General features: G+C 26.9%; 1 protein-coding gene across 2 annotated transcripts in view; it reads right to left on the bottom strand.

The window, feature by feature from the left end:
• LOC100204991 (maestro heat-like repeat-containing protein family member 1) overlaps positions 1-17,500 on the bottom strand; it is a 112,717-nt gene that overhangs the window by 18,901 nt on the left and 76,316 nt on the right. Inside the window, exons 19-24 of one of the 2 annotated variants that reach the window (XM_065820602.1) lie at positions 15,809-16,051; positions 12,161-12,243; positions 9,918-10,110; positions 6,234-6,310; positions 1,823-1,958; positions 1,320-1,427 (exon numbers count right to left, since the gene is read on the bottom strand). In XM_065820602.1, coding sequence (XP_065676674.1) covers positions 1,320-1,427; positions 1,823-1,958; positions 6,234-6,310; positions 9,918-10,110; positions 12,161-12,243; positions 15,809-16,051 — 840 coding nt within the window. The remainder of the gene's footprint in view (positions 1-1,319; positions 1,428-1,822; positions 1,959-6,233; positions 6,311-9,917; positions 10,111-12,160; positions 12,244-15,808; positions 16,052-17,500) is intronic. The other variant, XM_065820603.1, reaches the window with a different exon arrangement.

Here is a 17,500-nt window from a genome sequence, read left to right as displayed (position 1 = left end):
TAAGTTTTTAGTGTTTAAAAGTTATAATCATGTGAAATTTACAACCCTCTCATTTAGTAGAAAGTAGAAATTTTACATGGTCACAACTTTTAAATGTTAAAAGATTACTATATGAAAATTAAAACCAGTTGATAAAATTTAGATTATTATTATATGCTAAAAAGTTTTATTTGTTATGCTACTGTATACCTTGTTTTATCAAATTTGAAAAAAAACTGTGTCCAAAAATACAGTTTACAGAGAACTTTCAGGACTTATAAACTTCAGAGCAGCAAAGATTTATTACAAAGAAACGAAAAGCTAGAATTGATTTTGCAATCGACGACATTAATGATTGGAAAAGAGTTGTGTGGAGTGATGAATTAAAGTTCAATTTGAAAGGTCGTGACAGCAATTTGAAGGTATGTAGACCTAAAGGTAAAAGTTTTAGCCCTAAATATGCAAAAAGAACAGTCAAGCAGTATGGCGGAATGCTGATAATAATATGCTATGACTATGAAAGCAACCCCAAACTCAAATATAAACTCAGCAAAACACATATAAACTCAAATGTTTGCAACAAACACATATAAACTCAAATGTTTGCAATAAATAAAATAAATGTAATGAAGTGACCAGCAACTTCATTACTTTAATTTGGTTCAGCAAAATCACCTGATCTTAAGCTTATTGAAATTTTATGGCAAACTTTTCCAAAAATTACACAAGAATGTCAAAACAACATGTCTCTTTAATTTCTGGAAGTTATGTACAAATCTTTCACTTGTATGCAACATTAAAAATTTTATTCCATTTAATGAGTATTTTGGTTCAGAAAAAGGTTTATTTTAATTAAATTAAACAGTAATTAAATTTGAAAAAATGGAAATTTTTATTTGGTTGGTTATGTTTTGAAGGACAGTGTACATAAACACATATTTATATACACATATAAATATATTCATAAAATTACTTAAAAAAAAAACAACCTTTTAAATCATAATCATCATCATCAAAGACATAAAATGTTTTATGCATTTTTTATCCAAAAGATTGCTTTTGCTATATATTTTAAACTATTTGTTGAAATCAAGTTGAATGAAATTTTAAGTTTCAACAAATTTAAAACTTAAGAAAAGAGTAGTCATAGAATGGCAAAACCAGATATCAATAAACAAGTGAACAATGTAGATCAGTCCTTATTTTTATTTGCTCATTTTGCAGACTTTCATGCTCTCTTATGAGGAAACATCTTTAATAAATGACACCATACTATATATTATGATAATTTCTTATGGTTTTAACTAATTACTTTTTAATTAATGTTTTTAACTATTTACCTTTATCATATTTTGCAATGTTCCCGGAGAACTATCTCGTGAAGAAACTTCACACATAAGGGTGTTCATACTTTGAACAGCATTCTTAGTGTTTATGTCTCCATCATTCTAAATTTTTTGAAAATGTTTTAAATAATGTGTTTTACTTATCTTACATGTGTAAGATAATGTGTCAACAAACTACATGATATCAAACATGATATCATATAGTTTGTTAAGTAAAACACTATAAAATAACTATACAATATTGAGACTTAAACAATATGAAAAAGAATCTAAAAAAACAAAAATCAAAAAATAGAAATTTTGACACATATATTGACACATTATTAATATGAAAAATAAAATCAAAAAATAGAAAATATAATATTGAGACAGGAGTATGAAAAATAAAACCAAAAAAATAGAAAATATAATATTGAGACAGTAGTATGAAAAATAAAATCAAAAAATATTAAATCAAATAAAATGTCAAAAGATAATCAAGAATAAACTGTTATAACCTCTGTTACCTCAGATGAACTGTTATCTTTATTTTTCTGATTTTCTGGACTTTTGGGAACTACAGGATAAACATTACTAGCACATACATTAATAATATTTAGTAAATCAGCTTCAGACAGAGGAGGTTCAAGTTTCCTATTAATAATATTAAGGATACAAACAAATAAAATCTTTTACGTAACTACACAAATAAAGTATGCATAAAATAAAGTATACAAAATTGAGATAACAAGAGTCATTACAAGTCAAATAAACTATGTATTTAACATATACATTTGTTTAAATAAAAATAAATTCAAAAATAAAGATTTTTATTTTAGATTTTTATTATGATTTAATAATCTAACTTAATTTTATATAATTATTAACTTAATTTTATTATGTTTTAGCAGAAATGTGTCAAATGCACATTGGTGTCATAGATATGCATTGTAAAATAAAAAAGACAAACAGGGGTTAAAGTAGGTTTAAAATGGGGTTAAAATGCAAAGCTGACAATTCATGAAATCGCTCCGCTTCTCCAATATTTCTTTGCAACCATTTCACCATCTCGTCTTTGAGTTTTTTTTTTTCAATGAAATTTGTCCATAAATTACGTAACATCTAACTTATTTAAAGTAGTAGATTTTTACTTTGCGAGCAGATTTTTTTTGAAGCTAAACAGCTATTTTATATTTTGGCAAAATCTATGACTCTTCAAAGGAAAGTTTTTTATTTTTTTGTTTACAATTAAATTTAAATTGGCGTAATTTATGAATGATCTAAAAGAACTTGTAATAAAATAAAACAATTTGTCAAGATTTTAATTAAGAAAACTTTTTTGTTATTTGAGCATTTTTTGGTATTTGAGCTAACTTTGAGACATGGAGAAAACTACAAACATTTATGTTTATACTTATGTCAAATGAGGATGCTTTGCAAAAAATTGTGATGATTATAGCCAGGTAACAAAAAAATTGGAGACACCTCTGCCCCAAACATGACAGCTACAAGTTGATAAAACATTTTTATAAACATTTTCATCTAAAATAATATTCATCGATAAATTGTAAACTTCTTAAAATAATTTCATAAACATACCTAATTCTTGTTTCTGTTATTAGATTTCTGTTTGAGCACCAGAAATTCGATCATTCCAAAAGTTTTTTCCCTTATATAACCATTTAAATTAAATTTGTTATAAGCAAATAACTGTGGACAGAAGTAGTAATTTTGGTCATCACCTGAGACCTTGAAATACAGAAGAAATGAAACTTAACAAAAATGCACCCACAGCAAGGACTAATTCCACACCCGACTGGGCTATTCCTCAACCCTTTAAACACACAATTTAAACTTTATAATACTGTTCCACTTGATTTCATATTCAACTTTAACTCTTGCGCATATATATATATAAATATATATATATATATATATATATATATATATATATATATATATATATATATATATATGTATATATATATATATATATATATATATATATATATATATATATATATATATAAGGGTGAGCTAAAAAAAAATTTTTCTGATTTTTGACTCGCTCTACCGCAAAAAACTTGTCTTTGGGTACCTAAGGATAATGCAAAAAAATAATAATAATATTTTATGTCTGTAGCTAGCACATTGCGTTTGAATAATCAAAGAAATTTTCCATTTTTATAATTTTCTAACAAATGAAATGAAAATTCTTTAACAAATATCTAGAGACAATTAGTAATTCCAAAAGTATTGGAATGGTAAATAAGAAATCTTTTTTTATTTATTAAAAAATCATCTTTTCGACTAAAACTTTTTTAAAGAAATATATTCTTTTACTTTTCGCTAAATTCTGTCAGTAGTTTAAAATATGATTTGCTTGAAAAATTAGACATTGAGGATCTGGAGTTATGTGTAGTTTTTATTATGCCATCTCTGGAATTGAAGCCAGCTACTTTTTGTGAAGCCTCTGTTACAAGCTTTACACATCGTTCTGCTGCTTGGGTGTGATATGGAAACTTTTCAAAGTTCCACTCAGCCGCAGTTTCACCTTATTGGATCTTTGACCAAATATCTTTATCTGAGACTCTTTGCAGCAAAGCGAAAGTAGTTTTCCAGTCAATCATCTCTGTATAGTCGGTAGCAAGGAAATTAATTTTGGGTGATTAAAAACTCCTAATAAACTTTCTTTGAGAAGCTAGGCTTCTTGCCTTTATAATTCTTCTCTCAATTACTGGGTCTATTATTTTTTGCAAATCATTGGGCTAGAATCTTGACAATTTTATCATTTCAAATACATGTTCTGCTCTATTTCTGAAGTATTTACTTTTTTTTATGTGAAACCATCCGGGGACATATGATTTTAAAAGAAAAGAAACTAAGATTTTGTGCTCCTCTGTTGGGGGGTTTCAAGGCTCAAATACAATCGTAAAACTCTGTTTGCAGTTGTTAACCACCTTGAGTGTGAAATTGTTCCAGGTTTATGAACCAATAAATCTTCAGAACAACTACCTGATTTAATACCAGAATTTACATCCAACAATAACTGCTGATCTTTGCTTAAAATTTTGCAGTCAATTTCTGGAATTTCACAATCGACACTGACAAATTTTACCACTGATAATTTCTCACACTTATTAAGCAGTGCGCCAATCGGACCGCTAAATGATTTTGGGTCTGTCGTTTCTGTCTAACGTTTGAAATAAATGCCTGAATGGCAATTCGTTGAAGTGTAAGAGACAAATTCCCCACTGCAGTGGTCTTTTTACAAATTTTCAAATGTGGGAATATTTAAATTAGTAACAGTGCCATCGCATCCAGTTACTTCCAGTTCATGAAATGAAAATCCAGCTTCATTCTAATATGAAATAATGCTACTGGCAATGTTTTCAGCAGACCTAGAAGTTGGTGAAACACGACCAACGTACACAGAACCTGATTCTTGTAAAATTAAGTAATGTTACTCTTTTCTGGTTCATCGAAACCGTTTTAATTTAAGTTTTTCAACCAATTGAGTTTTGTCCTTCCTCCCATCAAAATACAGTTCTTGATGTGGGTTTTATTTTTTCTTGCTCTGCATTTGAATTTGTGAACGGTTATCCACTTTTGCTCTTCTAATTTTATTTTTGTCAACAAGACTGTGATCATAATTGGTTACGATACCAAAATCTTGCAAAACACTTGAGGCAATAGCTGCCATTGCTCTGTCTGATAATCCAGATCGCTAGTCAGAGCAGTATTTTTTATTGTCATGCGCATCTGCCATGATTGGCTTAGTTAGCTTAAGTCTAATGTTATTTTACACTTACATGCTGAGACATCAAACACTGATTTAACTTATTGTGCGACACAATTTGAAACATAAAAAAAACTTAAGTGGCTTGTTGCTTGATTTCAAGGGTAGTTTGGAAATTTTCATTAAAACAACACTTGAGAACTTCTTCTTAAGTTGGAAGTCTATTTACAGATAATTTTATTGGATGACCAAAAATCAGGCAGTTAAATTTGCTACAAGTAATTTTTTTAAAAACAGCCATAACATCTGTCATGGTTAATATTATCAAATAATCAAAACAAAACCTGGTTAATATTATCAAATAATCAAAACAAACTTATATCAAAACAAGTTGTTTGTGGTGACAAACACACCAATTTTGCAGCACATTTTAGGAATACTTTAATGCAAACTTTATCACGAAAATGATAAAAAGCAAGTATTTATTCAAATATTCAAATACAATAGCGGTAGAGCGCTTGCTTTATAAGCAAGAGGTTTCGAGTTTAATCCCCACCACTTCCCTGATAGTACCGCACTCAACCCATTTCTCCGCTCAGCGGCATTGTTTGTCAAGGTTAGTGTTTCAGAGTTATAGAGTTGAGAGAGGGTTCTACCACAAATAAGTAGCCTCCTCATCTGTAGTGGTCTTCTCGGCCTTAAAAAGGTGAATTAACATATATATCTATCTATATATGTATATATATCTATACATACATATATATATATATATATATATATATATATATATATATATATATATATATATATATATATCTATATCTATATATATCTATATATGTAGATATATATCTATATCTACATATAAAAATTAAGCAAAATTTATGTTGCTTTATTATGTTTTTCAAAACAACTTTTTAAAAATTAAACATTTTTCTTCAAAATAAAGCTCAATTTATTTAGATTAAGTCTTTACAAACAAAAATGTTAAAAAATTTAATGTTAAGACTTGGGCAGGTAATGAGCTAGGACTAGAAAATAAGCTGTGCAAATTATAAGCTATGTATGTATGTATACAAGTTTTAATGATTTTATTTTCTAAATAACTCACCTCTCTAAAGCTGGGGGCTTGTGGGGTACCATAAAGTTTTTTTATAATGAACCTCAAGAAAAAACACATGAAAAGATACACTAAATTAGTTATTGCATCAATTGCCATTGACCGACATTCAGTAGATGCGTTTTGAGGTTCAGATTTTAAGAATGCCTAAAAAAACGTATACTTATTAATTATTTATAGTAATAAACTTTGAAAAACTATGTAAATTAAAAGTTAAAGAAATCCTATTATTATATAAAATTTTCCTTAGGAAAATCTTGAAGAAAACCATTATTAAATTACAGTCGTGGACAGGAAAGGCATGTGATCGCACTCTATTCCTGATCACACATTTATTTATTTTTTGCAACAATTTAACACAGCTTTTTCAATTTTTGAAAACATTTCAAAAATGCGCAAAATGAAGTAAAGGTAATAAAGCGAGAAATTTAAAGACATTTATTTAAATTATCAAAAGATATTATATTGCTAAAAAGTGTAATTTTTACATAAATGTTTTTAAAGCAATTGTACAATGAATTTTATAAACAACAACGAAAATTGTTTCAATAAACTTTTAATGAATCCATAAATTTCTAATAAAATTTATTTACACTAAGCTAAACGTTTTTAAATAAAGTTTTAAAACGTTGTTAAATAAATTATCATAGAATATTAAATAAAACTTTTATTTATTTCAAAAGTATTTTTTTTTAAATGATGAATGTAATATATTTTTTTTAAACTTGTGTTCTTAATTTTATAAACAACAACAACAAACAACGAGCAACGACGACAACGAACAACGACGACAACGAATGCATTTCATAAATTTTTTTTTAAAAGTACTTTTTGTTAATTTAAATAAAGTTAGTTTTTTATTAAATATTTTTTATTTATTTAAAAGAGTTTGCCTAATATTATAAAAACATTAGAAAAGATCAAAGTTTTATATTTTGTTGCGTTGGTTTGAAAAAGTTATAACTGAAATTTTTTAATTTTTTCAAGTTAAAAAATTTCAGTTTCAAAAAAAAATCTAAATTTTAATTTTTTTAAATGTTCAATTTAAATTATTTATATTATTACTTTTTATTTGTATTCTCTTTTTTTTTTTTTATAAAATATATAAATAAAAAATAATCATATAAATATTTTTTTTAGACATTGAAAAAAAAAGAAAAATAGATTTATTTGCTATTCTCCTAATAAAAAAGAAAAATCAGTTAGAACCTTGTTGAACCAATGCAACGAGTTATTCAACCTTAACATAATTAAAAATAATTACAAAACATTAAAAATAAATTTCTATTAAACTTTTTAGTTTTTCAGATATATATTAGTTAATTTTTTTTTAGAGCTATAGGTTTTTATTTTTTTTTTCATTTCTCTTTTGTTATGATTTTCTTTTATTTATAGTGTAGCCTGTTTATAATTTTTTTCAATTCAGTCTGTTTTTTTCAGCGCGCTTTTAATTATCTAAAAACATGTGGTGAAGCTCACATAAAAAGAAATACATGTGTGGTAAAGATAGGAGTCCAATTGAACACCCTTCCTGTCCACAACTGAATTACCCATTTGTCAGTAATTTAAGTTTTAATTTAGAATTATTTTGTTTCAACTATTTGATTTCCTTAACTTATTACAATTCTTGAATCGAATATATATATATTTATCTTTATGGTAGATTGGTAAGTAAGTTGGTAGGTGGTGTAAGTATTAAAGTATTGGTGGCAGCACAAAAAACATATACACATTTTTTTTTTTTTTTTTTTTTTTTTTGTTATTTCACCTCCCCAAGGCCCAAAGGCCACTACAGATGAGGAGGCTACACATAATTATTAGAGGGAGGGGGCACCACAACTACGTTTGCCTGGGGCATCACCAACCCTAGGGATGGCCCTGATTTCCATCTTTTAACTTTGGAAAAAATTTGTGTTTGCATTTTTAGTAAATTTTTTTAATTTAATTGGCTTACAAGTTAGATATTATAAGTTAGCGCAATTTTAAGACAAAAATAAACTTGAACATGAAGCTGAATGCTTAAATATTGTTTAACTAACACAGTTATTTTAACAGTTAATCTTTCTTGCAAGTCTTGCTTCCTTCTTGCAAGTCTTGCTTCCTTCTTGCAAGTCAAACTAATATTTGACTCACAAAAAAATCAACTAATTTCGAAGAATCCAGTGGCAAGAAAAAGATGAAGCTATACTAATTCAAAAGCAGATTTTATTTTTTCAAACTATACAGCAATATTTCAATTGCATTAGCATGCAGTGTTTGATGTAGCTCTTGTTGTGGAAAACAACAACTATTAAACTCATACATGTTTTTAAAATACTTCACCAGGTTGTCACCAACACCAGCAAATAAAGTAAGAAAACTTTAAATTCCAGCTAATCTTGAAATATTTTTTCAGTAAAGATAAATATCTCTCTAGAAGATGATAAAATTTTATTCAATTCAAATTATTCATCAAAAACAATATCAAAACTTATCATACCACCTTACTTACCATTCTTACAAACAGCAAACTATTTGCAAAAAATGTACTATAAAATTATTTTAACAAAAACAATATTTAAAATATCTATTTAAACTCAAAAAAAATTTAAATATTAAAACTTAGATGTTTATAAGCATTAGTTTTACAGATTTTTTTACTTGATAACTGTATTCTAAATATTTAATGTTTTTGACCTGTACAATAGACAGATTTTCAAAATTTTTTTAGAAAAATCAAATGCTTAAAGCAGGAGTACCTTTATTAGACTATAAAACTACAATGTGCTAAACTACAAGCTACAAATTTTATTGATTCTATCTTATTTAATTTATTTTTTTACATATAACTCATTATGAAACTTAAACTAGAGGGAATTAAAATTAATGAATCTTTTAAATGATTATTGGTGTAAAACATTTTCCCGCATATATTCATATACAATGAAGTGTTATTTTTCAATTTTTGTAATTTCTTAGACGTGTTTGGGTCCGGTAAAAATGGCTAGTTTTACATAAATACCATTGGTTTTAAACATTGCAACTAATTTGGGTTAAGTTAACAAAAAAATTTCATATATTTTTGTTTTTAAGTTAGAAAACCTTTTTAGTTTAAAAACTTTAACTTTATGCAGAAAAAAAAAATAAACTACTAGAAAGTTTTAGTTTTGTTTACGTTTACTAATTTTCAATGACGCAATTTTTTGTAATTCTACAAAAACGGCGTCTTTAGCCATTTATTTATAGTAATATTTATTTATAGTATTATTTTAAACTTTTCAAATAAGATAGCAACTAGTTGACTTCTCATTTTTTTATATTTGAAAGTTTTTAAAAATCAAATTTAAAAATTCCATTAAAAAACTGTAGAGTATAATGCAGGAATAAAACTTAAAAAAATATGAATCAATCAAAATTTAAAAACTAAAAAGACTAAAGAAAAATAAAGTAAGTTAATATATAGAAAATTATTCTGAATAAAAAGAACAAACTCTAATTAAAAAAAAACTGAAAATATATTTTTTGTTTATTCTAAACTTTAATTTTGCATATTTTAAAACTGTCCTGCTAATATTTTATCAAAAAAATATATTTATAAAAACTGAAAAAATAGCTTGAAAATTGTTGTGAAAATCATACCAACTCTATTTGTTATAACTTTCTTTTGCAACAAAAAATAATTCATTTTCAATATTAAGTCATATTTAAATTTTTTTTAAAACAAAGAAACACACGGGATTTAAATAAAGTAAACTAAACCATAAATCGTTCTCACCTGCATATGTTTTAATAAATCACCCCTTCGTGTAAACACAAAACCATCTTGTTGCATATGACTTGGTTGAACAGCTTTTCCAATAAGCTCAACAGCTTTTATCAAATTCTGTTTTGCAACTGAATCTTTTGTTGAAGCAAAGTGAGGGTTGATTACTCTCAAAACATTGGATTCAAGACGTGCAGAAACCAATCTAATAATTTTTTCTTTATTATAAACCACACTTTCTTGAATATTATAAAATCATAATAAAAATAAAACAGAACAATGTATATAAAACAGAATAGAAACATAGAATATAAAAACACAAATAAAACACATAATATAATCACATAAAAAACTAAAGCAGGATAAAATATATATATATATATATATATATTTATATATATATATATATATACACATATTTAATGTATTTTACTTTAATTAAATTTTTATTAATTAAAAAGAAATTACAGCCATACAGCTTGGTTGTGGAAACAACCAAAAAAGTTAAATTTAACTAAATGTAACAAAAAAAATTGTAAAATTTTTTAGTCATAGTTAGTTTACCATTTCAATTTTTCAGTTTTTTGTTTTCAATATTGTATTATTATAGTTATTTGTTATTGTTTTTATTTTTATTTTATTTATTTTGTATTTGTTTTGTATTTATTAGTGATTTGTAATAGAAAATGCAAACCCATACTATATAAAAATATATCAATATAAGTAATAAAAATTCGAAAGGCCTTCAGTTTTTTTACTACAGATGCCAAGGCCTGTTATATGTCACATGTTTCCGCATGAACTATATTTGTATTATACATAATGTTGTATTTGTATAATAGTCTTGTAGAAGGTCTCATAAGCAAAACCTTAAAGGATAAGCAGAAAACTTTTATTTCGTAATCTTGGGATCTGCAGCTAGCTGTTAGTAAGGTTTCACAAAAAGTGTGATAGGTCAATGTGAAGTAAGTTTACAGCTGAAAAAATCAGATTATTAACAATGCCAAGCGAGAACACACAAGGTAACCAAGGTAAAGTGCTTCTGGTAAGCATTGTTAAAGCCACATATAAAGCTAAACTTAGGGTTGGTAAGCAGGAATAAGGTAAATGCATAACTTATTGAATGAATCGCCAAGCTCTCTATTAATTTAAGTGTCTAAAAATATTATTAAAAAGAACCATTACTATCACCAAACTATTTCAATTTTTTACAATCATTTGTGGTCTTACCTACATAAAAATAAAGAATGAAACCTTTTAATTCTTTAATTTTATGTATTTTTTCATTAAGGCCAAGGCCAAAACAATCAAAGTCAAGGCCAAAAATTTCAAGGCCAAGGCCTTCTCACTACCATCCTCTTCTTACTACTGTTCTCTTCTTACTGTTATTAAAGACTTTTGAAATTATCAAATTTATCTTGAGTCTTATAACTCACAGATTTCTTATTCTACTAATGACTTGATTAACCATAAAAATAAAAAGGTTTTATTTTGCATTACATGGAAGCAGCGAGGCATGAGCTATTGCTCTTGACTAATCAAAAAATCTTAATAAATTCTGCCATGTTAGTCTTCTCTATAAACTGTCTTTATATGAAGCAATTGGGAAACTTTTATTTCAAAGTTACATCATATGTTATTAAATCATTTCTTTCTAACTGAGCACAAAAGACCAGTAAGAGGATTCAAACCTGATTTCACAAGAAAAAGATTATAAGATGAAACAGCTGATATTAGCCTCACAAAGAGCAAATATCATGTAGATCCAGTTGTAAGAGGCAAGACTTAGCAGATAAAAAGTTACATAGAGGACCACAAATATTTTTAAAAGATAAATTGAAATAGTTTGGTGGTAATTTATTTTGTTAAACACTTTTAGGTTCTTTATTTTTTTCTTATTATTTGTGTTTTAAAATTAATAAAAAATGTGACTCAATCATAGATAGCGCATGACACCCTAAGCAATATCCATCCTAATGCATAACACCCTAAGCAATATCCACCCTAATGCATGACACCCTAAGCAATAACCACCCTAATTCATGACACCTTAAGCAATAAGCTATGCAGTTAGCATCTAATTTAAAATATTTAAGTAAATAAAAATATTTCCATCAAAGGAATAGATCAACCAATTAAGTTCAAATGATGTAAGAAAAAAAAAACTGAGTCAACCTTATATTTTGTCGAATGTAATCTTTTTAGTATAAATAACAATTTCTAAACTGAATTTTATTAAGAAATATTAAAATTACCCAGAAGGCCCATAAAAAACAACATATCCATAACACAACATAACTGTACTCTTAACTTTTTCTACTTCTGCCTCAGATTTATCCTAAAACAAAAAACAAAAAAAATTATATAACCTATACTAAGGACTAATGTATATTGTTTAAGTAAAAATTGGCTCTTAACTGCTCTTTGTGTTAAATGAATACCACTTAAGTAAAAAGTAGTATATGCGGTAGTGGTGTAGTGGTAAAGCGGTATAATAGTGGTAAAAGTAGTATATGTGGTAGTGGTGTAGTGGTAAAGTTTAGTATATGCAGTAGTGGTGTAGTGGTAAAGTGCTTGCTTCATAAGCGAGAGGTTCCGAGTTCGATCCCCACCATGTTCCTGGTAGTACTCCACTCAACTTGTTTATCCGGGCAGTGGCCTTATTCGTCAAGGTTCGTGTTTCGGAGTTATAGAGTTGAGAGAGGGTTATAACCACTATTAAGTAGCCTCCTCATCTGTAGTGGCCTTCTCAGCCTTGAGGAGGTGAAAAACAAAAAACAAAAAATTGGCTTTTAATTTTTGTGATTAATGTATACTATATATATATATATATATATATATATATATATATATATATATATATATATATATATATATATATATATATATATATATATATATATATATATATAACAGAGATTTTTAAAGGTTTGTGTTCTAACATGTTTAAAAATATTGTTGTCACTCTCGAGAAGATTTACTTGTATTTTTTGTCTCAGGATACATAATTTTTATTTGTATTTCATGTAGTCATTGTTATCAATAACTTTATTTTTTTGAAAAGATGACTTATGCCACTTTCACAATAAACGGCTCATATATATTTTTAAATAACATTAAAAAATTTATTATGTTTTACATTAATTACTTTTTTTAACTTAAATTAAATTAACATGAATTTCCAAAGAATCATGGGCAAAAAAGCATCTCTTTTTGAAACTTAAAGGGCTGAAAATTGTTACATTCGATTTTCAGATTCAATCAAAGTAGTGTAAAAGTGAGTTTTAATATAAGAGTTTAAAAACAATTTGTGTATTTTCAAAACTTTGTGTATTTTAAAACAATTTGTCATTGAGTTAATAGAGCTTCTTCTAAGTATAAGCTCAAAATTAAGGAAATATCTTTAATTTTGAGGTATTGAAATGAAAAAACTTTACTACTAGAAAAACTACTTTACTATTAAAATCATTATAAATATTATTGTAGGCCAGTGAAATATTCTCATGAAGCATATGGAGTTTCTGATCATTCTGTAAAGCATCTTGAATATTCTGGAAAACTGATGTATTTGTAGTAATAGGCTTGATTTCATGAACAAGTTTATATAAACTATAATTTCATGCAATTTGTGATTTTTAAAACTTTAGGGAGTTTTCGTGACAATTAGAAATGTCATAAGTTGTCCGAGTAAAACCAGTTTCAGAGACGATCACATTATAAAGCGTATAGCTACTGGTCTAATCCTGGATTGGCCTGGGAACAAACCAAACCTCTAACCTATCGAAAATCTCTGAGAGATTATAAAGAATAAGATTGCAGACAAACAGCCTCCAAGCATTGAATAATTGAAAGAAGCAACAAAGGAAGTTTGGATAAAGGAAATATCTGCTGAGTACTGCAACAACCTGATTCTCAGTATGCCAAATCCAAACAATGATCAAAATCGAAGAAAAAAGAAAAAAAAAGGAGGGCCTACAAAATACTGACCTATCGAAATATGCAAAAAATTTGATAGAGAATATTGTAAAGTAAAATACAGTTGTTTGTATTAAAAATTTGTGTTTTAGTGTTGATTTTTACTTAAAAAAATGCAAAGTGGTCTTTTGTTAATGCCTGTAGCATTGTCTACAATACTTTATAGTATCAGTCATTGTTTACAATACTTTATAGTATTGGTCTTAATACTTTGTATTGAGTGAAGACTTTTTCATTTCAATACCTCAAAATTAAAGATACTTCCTTATTTTTGAGCTTACACTTAAAAGAAGCTTTGTTAACAATAGAAAAAGAATCAAAATTTGTAGAACTTTTGCATTTTTGTGATGTTTGTAAATTTGAGAGGCCTTATTAGAACATAAATGATCCTTATTGTGTAGTGTACAATGTATCACCAATATGTTCAACATTATGGGTGGGACATAAAAAAATCATGGTGGCCAGACAATTTTGAATTCATTTTCCCTGACATTTTCCTGGTTGCTGGCCCCCATGCAAATTTATATACAACAAAAGATTATAAAGTTTTGGGTCTTTTGGCGGTAATTTTTATGTAAGAGACCTTTTTATGAAAGCATACAAGTAATTTTGAAAGTGTAAGGACTGATAGAGAAAGAATCAAGATAATTTAAATTTTTGCCTTTTTGTGATAAAGTAAATGTTTGTTAATATAAAAGACCTTTTATCAATGTATGAATATATATATATATATATATATATATATATATATATATATATATATATATATATATATATATATATATATATATATATATATATAAACAACCCGTAGATGTTGTCCGAAAGTTTTTTCCATATTTTGTTGACAAAAAGTAAAAATTAAAATGCAAGACCAGAATTATTTTTTTTTATTAATTGATAGACTGCCTGCCTTAACCAAACCCTCAGTCGATGTAGCAACACTCCCTTGCGGGTCAGGCTACAAGATAGTTGATGTAGCAGCACTTCCTTGCGGGTCAGGCTATTTGTCAGTCGATGTAGCAGCACTCCCTTGCGAGTCAGGCTATATGTCAGTCGATGTAGCAGCACTCCCTTGCGAGTCAGGCTATAAGATAGTCGATCTAGCAACACTCCGCGCATGATTTACAGTAAAAAAAAATAAAAATAAAAAAATTTTATTAAAAAAAATAAAAACATTGTTTATATTGTTAAAAACATTCAGAATGTTTTTAAAACATTCTGGTCAATTAAATTTGCGTTTTTGTGGTTTTTTTAAAAAATGATTTATTTGTAATTAAATTAATGGTTTTTACTTTCGTCCAACACGCAAATGTTGGACGAAAGTCAAAAGTAATTAAAAGTAACGTATGTGTTGGCGTAAGAATCACTTTTTTCCTTCCGCTCTTCCCAAAGACAACAAACTATAGATCTATATATATATATATATGTATATATATATATATATATATATATATATATATATATATATATATATATATATATATATATATATAAATATATATATTCGATCGATCGAGTTCGATCCCCACCACCTCTCTGGTAGTACCGCGCTCAACTTGTTTCTCCGCGCAGCGGCCTTGTTCGTCAAGGTTCGTGTTTCGGAGTTATAGAGTTGAGAGAGGGTTATAACCACAATTAAGTAGCCTCCTCATCTGTAGTGGCCTTTTGGGCCTTGGGGAGGTGAAATAACAAAAAAATATATATATATATACATATATATATATATATACATACAAAATATATAAATATTTACAAAACAACAACATTTTTCAACAAAAAACTGATATAGTCATTTTTATGCAATAATTTTTTTCACTATGTTTTTAGTAAAAATAGTTGTAAATTTTAAAATATTTATGAAATTTTTAAAGTTTATCTATCTAACTTCATAATTTACATTTAATTTCAAGTAAAAAAAATAACACCTTAATCAAACCCATAAAACCAGATGCCTTTCGAACCATTTGTGTTTTTGTAACTTCTTCAAGTTTCATAAGACACTGATCAAGATGTGAAGCAGCACAAAACCCAACACCAACAGCACATCCTTCTCTCTCAGTTTGGTTATTATGGTCAACTGTGGAGAAAATTATACTTAGATGCTCTCTAATAAATTCTGTAGTACCAATTTTTCTAAGAATTACACCTAGGCACTTATACAAGAAGTTCTAAAAACAAAAAGACTAGTATATATATACACACATACATATATACATATATACATATATATATATATATATATATATATATATATATATATATATATATATATATATATATATATATATATATATATATATATATATATATATATATATGTATATATATATATATATATATATATATATATATATATATATATATATATATATATATATATATATATATATATATATATCTGTGTGTATGTATGTATGTATGTATGTATGTATGTAAGTATGTATGTATATAATATATATACATGTGTGTGTATATATATACAGAAAATTTTTAGAGAAAATTATGTTTTGATCTCCCAATAACAATTCTGGCTAATCAATTTGACCGACAAGAATCAATCTTTTATTAATAAGATTGCTAGACAAACTTAATAAAAGTTCTAATACTTTTAAAAACAGAAAGTTAAGATTATAAACTTAGCATCTAAAGGTTTTTGATCATTGGAATAAACAAAGTTTTGAGACCATAAAAATCCTAAATCAATGTGTTTTAAGTAATAAAATATTGATTTTTTAAACCAGCATTTTATGTGGATTATTATACTTTGTGACAATACATAATATACTGGCCAAACACAAAAAGTGTTATATAAATGTTTAAAGTGTTGTGAATACAAAAATTATGTGAAATTTACAAAAATTAAATTTGGTCATCTAGATAATAACTTGATTGCCTACTTTGCAAAATTTTTCTTTTCAGCAAATCAGATTTGATAAGCAACCTTAAAATAATTTATATTTCCAGCGCTGTATATATACATATATACATGCATGCATACATACATACATATATACATATATATGTATATACATACATACATAAATATATATATAAAGGGTGGTTAAATTTTAAGGGCCGATGTTAAATTTGAATAAAACACAAATTATTAAGGAATTTATTGTAACATCTTTTTATTATGATAATATGGTATGATTCAATTATGTTTGGAATAAAATATCGGCCAAATGGGCGCTGCGACCTCGGCGGCACACCTCCATCCGATGGTGCAAATTTTTGATGACACTGAGGCATAATTTAGGTTCTATGCCGTTAATGTGCCGAATTATCTCATCCTTTAGCTCTTGAATTGTTGCTGGCTTATCAACGTACACCTTTTCTTTTAAATACCCCCAAAGAAAGAAGTCCAATGGTGTCAAATCACATGATCTTGGCGGCCAATTGACATCGCCACCATGTGAGATAGCATGGCCATTGAATTTTTCGCGCAAAAGAGCTTTTGTTTCGTTAGCTGTGTGGCAAGTGGCACCGTCCTATTGAAACCACATATCCTCCACATCCATATGGTCCAATTCGGGCCATAAAAAGTTTGTTATCATCTCACAATAGCGAACACCATTCACAGTAACTGCCAGACAGGCATCATTTTGGAAAAAATG

Source organism: Hydra vulgaris, chromosome 15 (assembly GCF_038396675.1).
Source record: "Hydra vulgaris chromosome 15, alternate assembly HydraT2T_AEP".
In the NCBI taxonomy this organism is placed as follows: Eukaryota; Metazoa; Cnidaria; class Hydrozoa; order Anthoathecata; family Hydridae; genus Hydra; species Hydra vulgaris.
This window is presented reverse-complemented; position numbering and strand designations above follow the sequence as displayed.